Genomic DNA, 11464 nt, shown 5'->3' on the forward strand with positions numbered 1-11464 from the left:
GAGGAATAATTAATTTTTTTTTTTTAATGTTTGATCTTATATTATTGTATTAAAATTATTACTTGGTTCGAAATAAAAATTGAGGAGTACTTTTTTTTAGTTGTTTTTCTACTTTCACATTTATTTCGTGTACACGCTTTATTAAAAAAAAAAAACTTTTCTCTTAGTACACCAGCTTTATAACTTGAGAGAAATTACATGAAATGTTTTTATTTAACATAAAAATTATAGCAACGTAAGAACTATTAAATTAGCATTTATTAATTAAAAATTATTTTAAAATTAAAATACCGCATTTATTTAAACCTCCGCCAAATTAGCGCGTATCAGCGGGTGAGATTGCTGTTAACAATGCTATTTGTTTACTTTAATAAATGATGCTGAAAGGTTGGTACTGTACAGTCCCACGGATAAGAAAATGTATGCCTACAGTTAGAACAGCCAGTTCTAGTTAAACATGCTGTTGCATTTTGTTATCAGCCACCCCCAACAGTAGCTTGACATACCTTTAAAACTCACATAATTAAGTCATTCTTTATTTGCTGCCAACGAGTGAAGTCTGTTTTAATTCCGCGAAAGATTCTTGATTTAGAGAATTAGAGAATTCTATCGTTATAACCGCGTTCAATGGTGGTGTAAATCGCTTTGTTTAGAATATATTGCCTCTAAACAATATTAAAAAGCAAATAATATCACAGGAGAAAAAGCTTTGTCGTAAATTTTTTTTGAAATAAAAACAATGAATATCTTTCTGAGCAAGAAAAAAAGAACAAAAAAAAAATATTTTAACACACGATGAACGCATAAAACGCTGTTACTCGTAAAACATAGCAGTGCTATTTAAACACACGATGAACGCATAAAACGCTGTTACTCATAAAACATAGCAGTGCTATTTAAAATGAAAAAAAACTCTAGATGTAATTTATTGGTTTTTGAGTTTATTGATGCTAGGCCGTCGGAAGTTCTTACAGATTGGAGAGCAAATCAACGAACCACTTAAAAAAACACTAACAGTGCGGTCGGATTAAATGTCTTCTTAAAACATTAATCAAGTAGAAACAAATATTAAAGAGAAAAGGGAACATTTGAGTTGCTGAAATTTATTGGGGAAGACACCCCCTTCTGCCCCCTCTCCCAGTTCCAAGGTTGCTACCTTGGAACTGGGAGAGGGGGCACGCACTACGGAACTACGGAAGCACGCACTACGGAAGGGCATTGATCTTTTTTTTTCCTGACAGAGGAGTGTGTTATTAAATTTTGATTTTAAAAATGGAAAAAGTTATCGATCAACTTCATTCCTTAGTGATTAGTGAATTAAATGGGTTTTTTGTTTAATATTTTTATCATAAATATAGAACGAATTAATTTTAAGTTGAAATAATATTCATGAAAGTTTTGCTCTAATTTCTAAATCCAACAACCTACTTCGTCATCCAGTCCGCACTAAACTGATTGCTTTGAAATTTAGGCAAAAGCTTTATGCAAATTAATTCTGACGTAGTTATTACGATGTAAGGGAAAAAAAAAAGGAAAAAAAAAGTTACTCTGACGTCATATTTAAAATATTTTAGAGTAAATTTTAAAGCAAGAACGCCATTTGTAAATCATACAAAAAACCGGCTGCTTTATTTTATCTTAGAAATAATTTATAAAAGTTTTCACCGCGTTTTTAAATAATGGTTTATAACATCAACAGCACACCAGATCGGTTGCACACAATCTAGAAGTAGGATTGCTGTAATATTATTATTTTTTATTTTGAAAGAAAAAGTTTTCAAGTTTATAATATAGCTATAAACTTATAAAGTTATAAGGTATAGTTTACGTCATCGAAGGAAAGTTTATAATGTTTAAAAAGAACACTTTCTTCCTAAAGAAAATCATTTAGAGGTTATAATACCATATCGAGGTTATATTACCATATAGAGGTTATATGGATGTAACAGGTATTAACATATAAAAATCAATTATAGTATTGTTTTGTATCGTATGTTTTATGTCGCATGTTTTATGTAGTATTTCCAGGATTTACTCCTTGGGCTAATAAATATACTGATAAGCTATTTTTTTGATGGGCTTAATTCCGGAAGTTTATCTTATTAACTTGGATTAGGCTGCTTTTTATTGAAAGAAGAAAAATGATTGGAATCATAATCCTCAAAACGTTTAATGTAAAAAAATGACATTATTTTATATTTTTTGAAGTTTTCGTTTGTATATGCGTTTTCCTTTTTTTTTTAAAGTGACTGGTTGTCTGCTACTTTGTAAAAACAAAGGGTGTGCATTTTTAATCCAAAAAACACCAGAATTAAGAAATATTTATAAATAAAGGACAGAAAGTTTTATAAAATAGATAAATGTTAAAACGACCATCTGCACAGTGAGCCAGATATAACACAATATCAAAAAACATTTATCTGTCAAAAACTTGAAACGTTTTGGATATGTATACAAGTTGATATATGGAGTGAAATTAGTTGCATTTCCGCATTAAAAACAAATGAGATGTTTCTGATTTTTGTTGAACTTTTGTTTTTATCTTTAGTTTGAAAGCAATTTACACTTACTAGTGTAAGAATTTATCATTTGTAAAATAACAAAAAGTATTATTTGTAAGGTAACAATTCATTTTTTAACCAGCGTTGATTTGTTTTAAGCTAATTTATCACGGCATTTAAAAAAGGATTCAAAATTGATGCAAGGGTTGTTTTTCTATTGTTCGTAAAACTACATGCATCTATCTCATTAATGTGATACATTTATTCACTGGAAAAAATATTTCTATTGGATATCTTAAAATGAAAAAAATAAATTTACTTTACCAAGGCAGCTCAATTTGGGCCACAAATTGTTTTTAATTCCTTGTCTTACAAAAAGGTGTAGATAAGTGAGCTTTTTAGCCCAAAATTCTTTCAAATCTTTAGCAAAAGAAACAGCAAAAAAAATTATCATTAAGAAACTGTCATCTGATTCAAGCTCATAAAGAAACAATTGATTTGAGCAAAGGAAAAGAATTCTTCTTTAAAAACTCACATTGTGAATGAGGTGTATGGGATGTTATTGAATTAACCTTGATAGTGATAAAATCTTTGTCTGAAGAAACTTAACTTTTGTCGTGTTCAATTTCTGCACCAAAGTAGATAAAGAATATTTACGATTCGGTGCCGAATGTTGTAGATAATTGGATTAGACCGATGAAATGTTGCTTACATTTATCCTGTCGGCTGAATATAATTGAGTGCCAAGCATATGACGCAATTTAAAAATCATATGTATCTAAAAAGTGAAAGACCATGCAGGGGGAGGGGAATGTTCAAAATCCGCTCAGGTTTGAATAAGAATAGACTTATAAAACAAAACTTACCACTTTCTCAAATCATCATGACTGAAATTTTATCTTACGAGCTTTTAAAAAATTTACATACTGTTGTTGAAAAAATCACTTCAGCACCATTAACTAATGCACAGTATTTCAAATTTACTACATAGACGTAAAATATAAATCTATGATTAATAATGCATATTGCCAACTACGATTTTCTTTGCATTAAATATATTTGTTGTAACATTTGAATTTTTTCTGAAGACGAAACTTTCGAACCGTTTCCAGCTGATCATATCCACCGTGCATGTTATGCAGACCTATCGGAACCAGCTGCTGGTACCATGGGAAGAACAATAAAAGTCGATTAAAAAGAAGATCTGTTTTCCCCATCAACAATTAATCTTATCTTGACATTTTGAGGTTATGAAAGACTTAATCACGTAACTTGCTGAGCCTAAATATTAGCTTGTAGTATTCTTAGTTCCCGAGAGACTCTAAAATCAAATCTGCTTAGGGTCTCATAGAAGCTTAGATCAATCTTGTCATGATCTTTGGTAAGTATGTGAAACTCATTGCTGTTATGCAGTCGTAGTGTTCCAAGAAGCGGGAAAAAAAATCGCATTTCAGCAATAGAAAAATTGCTCTATTGATTAAGATTTCGGATTCGTAGAAAGCATGAATAGTTAATAACTTTGTCTAATGTTAGGCAATTCTGGCCAGCTGTGCATTGTGGGTATATTGACACTTAAAACAACTTTTCCCCAAATAACACATTTTTTAGATATACTTTTTAGATATATTAAATTGTAATTTAAGCACGCAAATTTTTTTAAAACCGTTTAAAGTTAAAAGTTTTATAGAAAACGCTTTTTATTTGGGAAAAAGCGGAAAATACAAAAATGATTTTCGGACCCTTTTTTTATCAAAAAGATTTTACACTTTTTAAGAACACGATTATATTCAGCTGGTAAACTTCACGAACAACAATATACAGACAAAATCCTAGTTAATGCTATAATTAACAGTCCAGTAAATAATTTAACAAATTAGTTGTTAAACTACTGTTAAAAAAATCATCCTGCTTTTACTAAATTGTATGTTAATAAATTTAATGGTATCCCTGTAACTTTTTAGATGACGAAGTAAACAATGAAGTATATTTGAAAAAGAAATGAATCGTTAACTTGGAGGTTCATTTTAATCTTGATGACTCTTTATCAAAAAGTAATTCACAGTCTGATTAGACTTTTTTTTTAAAAAAAAAATTTACTACTAAACATCAAGCAGTATTTCAATTTTCATTCTTAAGCCCTTTTTCGGTTCCCCATATCTTTCTTTCATGCTAACATGCTATTGTTATATATTTAACAACTTAGCTTGTTATATATTTACCAATCTTTGGTGTTTATTTATAAAGTCAAACAAGTTTATACCTTTGCTTGACCAATTTAATTTTGATTGAGCAATTTAATCTAATTACTCAAGTGAAGTGAAAGCGTAAGGCAACTAAAAAGTCTCGGGGTTTGGACACTCATGTAAAAAAGAAATGTAACTAGAGGCTTAAACTGGATTGTGAAAAAGCTTGAATTTTATTGTGGTTATTGTAATCAAACTCGCCCATTTGCGGGAATGCAAATCCGATATAGATTTGTTTTTCAATCATACGGTTGACATTTTATTGATTTAATCTGTTGTACTTAAGTGAAGTTTGAGCATCATCATAGATGAGTTTGTTTATTGCTAGTTTTGTAAGATGACCCGTCAAAATTCAATAAGAAAAATTTTACTAAATTTGTTTCCATTTGATGAAAGCGATTTTTTTAAATCGCTGTTGTTAATAAAGATTACTTTAAGGTTATGATATATATTTGAGGTTATGATATATGTTTGAGGTTATGATATATGTGATTAGGAATAATTATTTCCATAGATAAATACTATGAATAGAAATGAAGAAATTAATTAACTTCTAATAAATGTTGTAAATAGCTTTGGAAAGACAAAAGAAACATTTTTTTAAGAGTGAAAAAAGTTGTTGAATAAAATTACTGACATAATAATTTCATTTTCAAAGTGATATATTATTTTTCTAAATAAAATATTATTTTTTTAAGTAATATATCATTTTGAAAAACAATATATCACTTTTAAATATTTAAATTATTATGCTAGTAAAGAAACTACTGTATCAGTTGTTCCAGAGGTTCAATTATCATTTATATCAAGATTTGTTAAAAATAATAATTTAATATTTTTTTCATTTTTTTAAATCTTTTTTTGTAAAATTGTGATTTTTTAAATTAGTCGAATACTTCTTAATCAAGGTATTTTTGTTAAAAGCTTTGAGAAAAAATTTCAGCTTCAGCAAGTAAACAGAGGCTTTTTGTTCAACACGAGCTTTTTGCTGGTTTTATTCTCTAAGGAGATGACTTGAACTATAAAAACGGAATCAAACAAAAAGGTTTCTAATTTTTTTAATTTTTTAACACGTTTCTTGTTAAAATTTGTTGACTTTAAGTTAATATTACTTTCGCTCGGTCCGCTGTATTTTCTTATTTGCAGCTCACCTTGAATAAATCAATTTTTTAAAAAAAATTCAGGAGATAAAATATTATCAACAAGAATAACTTTTGTTTATAAGGAAGAGAATGAAATCCTAAGTTAACAGTGTTATAATATACAGTAATCATTAAAAATAACAAAAGTAATAGTAGTTATATGAATAACAACAGTAACAACAACAATAGTAATAACAATGATAGTGCGAAAGCCTTAAAAGTGCGAAGAATAAACATCAATCTATTGAAATAATACCTGACATAGTGGAGCATTTCAGAATTTGATCTTTTGGAGGATTTGATTGATATTTAAAGTTGAATTATTGACAGTTCTCTTTAATAGGTAATGTCCTTTACTTCATCGTTATTATCAACGTCATTGACGTTGTCAAGTAAGATTGTCTTACTTTTGTGTATTTTAACCCGTGTTCTTTAGAAAGATAAAGTTTTTTGTCATTACAACTTTTGTTACAGCTGATTTTGTAAACATGCGTCAATACAAAAGTTTCTTTTGCGGTAAATTTTTTGTCGATATTGGCGTTTTTTTTGTCGTCACGTTTCTTTTCTTTTTACTCGTCAAAAAAATGATAATAAATAAACAACTACCATATAATCCATAAGTTAAACACAATGCATACAACCATACAATTCTATGTTAACATATATGAGAAACTTTATTACTATTATCAAAACACATTTTTTAGAAACTGGTTTGAAACTTAACTTTATGTATAATTATGATAAATATCATTATCTTCTTATCTCCAGTCACTAAAAAAGGGAAACAATTATAAGTAAACTTTCAATTTACTTAACAAAGTAAATTTAATATTAAAAATATTTAATTTGATGTAAAAATGAAATACAATTTTTTGTCTTTTTGTTATCTATTTTAACCCAAAATCGTATAAAAAAACGTAAAAACAAAAAAATGCGAATAAGAACTTTTTAATCTCTTCGACCTTTTTTTGTTGAAGCACAAACCACGTATTTTTTTTTATTATTACGTCTAAACACATTACATATTTTTTTTATTACGTCTAAACACATTACATATTTTAATAAATGCGAATTTAACATTGTTGCCAAAGTTTTTCTTCATTTTTAGTAAATGTTTAAGTTTATGTATCAAAATAGTATTTAATTTTACTACTATTATCGTTTTCTTTAAGGCGAATCATGAAATAACCGAAAATGATGGATTTGTCCACTTACAGGCTTTTATCTTCAGGCGGTATAATGACCCTGATATCTTTAGCACTGATTGGTAACTCCTTGGTGTGCTTAGCTGTTTACTTTTCAAGAAACTTACGCGCACGTGTAAATTACCTTATTCTATCTCTGGCTGTTTCAGACATTTTGATTGCTTCATTAGCTATGCCTCTATGGCTAATGTTCGAACTGACGCATTTTAGGAACTTATCACATGACGCTACTATCAAAGTTTCTCAATTTGGGAACTTTGTTGATATGTTAGGCGGAATCACTTCGATTGCTAATTTAGTAGCGATCAGTTTTGAACGACTTTGGTCAGTTTGGTATCCGTTAAATCATCGACGTAATATGACCAATAAGACAGCGGTTTGCCTTATCTTATCTGTTTGGATTTATGGTATATTAGTGGCAGTCTCAACAATAATTATGAGTAACTGGAAGTGGTTTCCTGTTTACTGTGCAGTGATGGGTTTTTTTCTCCCCCTTTTACTAATAACAGGTGCATACATTATCATAGGAGTTATTGTAAATAAAAGCCCACGAAATGTCATCTCCTTGCAAGACAATATTCGAATCAATATTGCCATAATTATAATTGTGGTTTTATTTGTGGTATGTTGGGCACCTTACTTTACTGCTTTGCTTTTATCTCACTATTGCGAATCATTTTTCAATTATATAATAGATCATTTGTGGCTTCGTTCATTTTTAAAGTTTCTGCATTATTCCAACAGTTGTGTCAATCCGGTAGTCTACGTCATAGCTAACGCCCAGTACAAAGAAGGTTTTAAAATAGTTCTGAAAAAAATGTTTAACCGCTGTTTAAATAGAAAATCAAATGGCTCCCCGAAAATCAATCGACGTATTTTTGTAAACAACAAACACCCAAAGTCTGACGTCGAAAAACTATGTGCCAGACTTACGCCTGAAGATAAAGAGTCAGAATTCCCTCAAAGAGCTTTCGATTATCAAACAGATTCAGAAAAATACCTGCCTGGTGATTACCGCGCACTACCACCATACAACTTAAAAACTGACAATCTAGATGATCCAGACGTTTTTAAAGAAATTCAGCTGTCTTTAACAAGAACTAGTTACATTTAAACAAAGGCGCTTACAAGTGAACTCAAAATGATAACCATCATTAAAAAAAAAATTATTTCGAAAATTTTTAACGTAAAGAGAAAACTGGTGCAATGAATATACGATAAAAGTCGATAAAAGTCGATAGAAGCCGATAAAAACTAATACAAGTCGATAAAAGTTGATTTTTAAATTCAAAATTATTTTGAAAATATAAAGTTTGAACAAATTTTAGATTTTATTTATAAAGAAAATTCATTCAAGTTTTTAATTTAAGGGTGTTAAATCTCACTGACTATTTGGACTTAAGAGGATATCTGAGTAATTCTAATTGCAGATTATTTAATTTGTGTAAATATATTATCATTTTTGAGCTTTTGTTAAATAGAACAGTTTTTTTTACATTAGACAATAGTATTTTTAGAGTCAACACAGTTCTTAGAAAGCCCTATTTTTATAAAGTATTCAAATGCTTCTCGCAAAATCCAAGAAGGAAAAATCTATATCACTTATCTTTTTTGTAAAATCTAAATTACTTATCTTTTTTGTAAAAGAGAACTTAAAATGTTTAAAAGAATATTTCGCGCTTTAAAAACATTCAAGTCTATATATGGAAACAAAAAACAGAACATAAGAGCTAAATATATGGAAGCAAAAAACAGAACATAAGAGCTAAATATATGGAAACAAAAACAGAACATAAGAGCTAAATATAGCATATGCAAACATCGCAAAAGCACAAAAAGAATAAATATACCAATCATTCAATAGTTAATACTTCCGGTTAAAACTCCATCAAAGCTGTCATAATGAGGATCGTATTATAAGTAACAGTTCTTAAAAAAACATAAAATTTTAATTTTACATTTTTTAATCCCTTGTATCTATTATTTAAAGAAGGAAAAAACCTTTAGAAAAGAAAATGCATAAGAGCAATTATCTGAGATATTCAGGCTTTGCGTAATTAAAATTGAGAATTTTTCCCAAATTCGCTCTTATCAAAATATCTATACAACTGTGCATTTTTCTTAACCATTCTGTAAAAGAAAAACTTTTATTTACTATTTTATTCATTGCCCATTTAGATTTATTTATTATATAAAAATTTAACCTAAAACTTAGTTTGTATTGTTAACTAAATACCTTAAAAAAACGTGCGAAAGTCATATACGCTCACAAGTGTAACATTTAATGGATTTTTAATGAAATCTTTTTTGAAGAAAATTCCATAGTTCTACTGATCACCGTGAAGTTTTTTAAATCAACCAGCTTCCCACATAATCCCAAAAGATTTTTACAGCATTTGGGTTAAGACCCATAAACATTTTGAGTTGAACTGGCTTTCCACCCTCCTAAAATAAACACTTTATTTCTATTGGTATTTTATAATTCCAAAATTTTGCTTGTTATTTTTTTAATTCCAAAAACATATTGGCTACAAATCAAAGCTACGTAGAGCTCGGTTGAATGACAAAAAATAACGCAACCTGAACAACGAATTTTATCAACAATCAAAGAGAGAAAGTTCTGCCTCCTTTTTAATCAATAAAATTGCTTTAAACGCTTTTTGATCAAACACATAAAATTGCTTTAACAGGTTTAAGAAACAAAGTTTATGGAAAGAAATCTGAAGATAATTCAGATGTGAATTACTATTTCAGGGAAAAAATTTCTAAAGAAAATTTTTTTTTTTACATATGACATTTATTATACCTAAAAACGATCTCTTTTTTTGTTTTAGTTGAAAAACCTTTGTCCTTAGAAAAAAATTTATAACGAATTTAAGATATAAAAACCTTTTGCAAAAATATGAACAGCATTTAACTGAAGTACTTTTGGCTTTAAAGTTAAACCCTAATTGCGTAGAACATGAACTTGATAATTAAATTTTATTAAAAGTCATAAGTTCACACACAACCAGCCCTGTTGTATTCGTCATAGAACTAGATTTATCAAATCAGAAAGATAAAACGTTAGATTTTAGACATATGATCTTTCTGATTACTGAAAGTTAGAAAAAAGTATGGGGAAAAAAGCCAGTCAACTCAAAAAGTTGAACAATATATTTTTGTATAAAAAGGTTTATATTTCAGTAGTTTAAGTAATCATCGCTAAAACTCTGCACCATGTGCATTTAGAACCTGGGAACAAAATGCGTTCTGGAGTCCCATTACAACAAGTATCTTAGATGGTACTAATAAATACAGAATTTCAAGAAAATCCTGACTAATTGGCGAAAGAAATTTTACATGGCACTTTTAAAACACTTATCAAGATAGGTTGTAAACAGAAGGTAAATCTACCAAAAACCTAAATGGACGTCCCAGTAAAATTGAGCCCTAAGCCACAAATCAAAAAATGTAACTGCTTGGCTTAAGGAAATCAACAATAGGTTTTTTAATGGCCAGATCGCCTGATTTAAATCCGATCGAAAATATATAAACAGTACTTGACCGAAAACTGACCAAAGCTCCTGTCATCAACTGAATTTCTTAAAAAAAAAGTTTGAAAGTGTCATTCAACAGCTTATCAATAGAATATTGTCAAAAAGCTTTTCAATTGTAATACAAGAAAAAGTTAAACTTTCTATCGAAAACAAAGTCTACCATGGATTTAATTAAAATAATTAGATTTCAAGACAGAGTAAATAAGAAACGTGCACAATTTTTATTAATTCTATTTTAAATTTAGATTTTCGTTTGAAATGTGCTAAACTTATGAGCAACCTTTTTTCTCCTTTTTTTTCTTTTTGTTTCGCTTAAATTGAAATTATCTACCTAAATTGAAATTATCTACCTAAATTGAAAATATATTTACAGCATATACAATGAACATGCAAATTATGTATGCATCATATATATTTTTCGATCATTTTTATCTAAATAGATTTCAATAAATTTCGATTTCAAAATAACTAAAAATTCAAATTTTTTCATTTTGAAAGAAAACGTTGCAATTTAAAACTGTGCTAAACTATTGATCAGTTCTGTATATATTTAAATATATACAATTTATAATGGTACCTACAGCAAATGTGGAGCACTTAAATTATATTTTAGTTATGGATTTCTCCTGTAGTCTTGTCAGCAATTAGCTTTTATAAACTTAAGATGTAAACTTGCTAAAAAAAAAGGGAAATTTTATGATCGACTTTTATCAGCCGTTGAAAAGGTGTAGATCTTCTAATTTGGTGAAATATTTAACACTTTTAAGTATAGACAATTAAAAACAGTCAAACAAAAATTTTTTGTTTTACTGCTGAATTTAAATATGCGAAAGC

The 11464-nt window shown here is 28.5% G+C and overlaps 1 protein-coding gene across 2 annotated transcripts; it reads left to right on the forward strand.

The window, feature by feature from the left end:
- Window positions 1-5598: 5598 nt before the first annotated feature.
- On the forward strand, window positions 5599-8591 carry LOC145202335 (dopamine receptor D1-like). 2 transcript variants are annotated; one of them, XM_090081633.1, is made up of 3 exons: window positions 5599-5789; window positions 6061-6229; window positions 7059-8591. In XM_090081633.1, exon 3 carries the CDS (start codon window positions 7081-7083, stop codon window positions 8203-8205), a length of 1125 nt encoding a protein of 374 aa, XP_089937759.1. In that variant the 5' UTR covers window positions 5599-5789; window positions 6061-6229; window positions 7059-7080; the 3' UTR covers window positions 8206-8591. The 2 variants fall into 2 exon arrangements, with proteins under 2 accessions (XP_089937759.1, XP_089937760.1); XM_090081634.1 differs by lacking the exon at window positions 6061-6229.
- Window positions 8592-11464: the final 2873 nt, after the last annotated feature.

This window comes from Hydra viridissima, unplaced genomic scaffold, assembly GCF_058129835.1.
Source record: "Hydra viridissima isolate aposymbiotic clone 2 unplaced genomic scaffold, HvirCarnegie_v1 scaffold_3, whole genome shotgun sequence".
Lineage (NCBI taxonomy): Eukaryota > Metazoa > Cnidaria > Hydrozoa > Anthoathecata > Hydridae > Hydra > Hydra viridissima.

Bases quoted from the DNA above. Each gene is read 5' to 3' on its own strand.
- LOC145202335 (XM_090081633.1), top strand. From the start codon at position 7,081: ATGATGGATTTGTCCACTTACAGGCTTTTATCTTCAGGCGGTATAATG.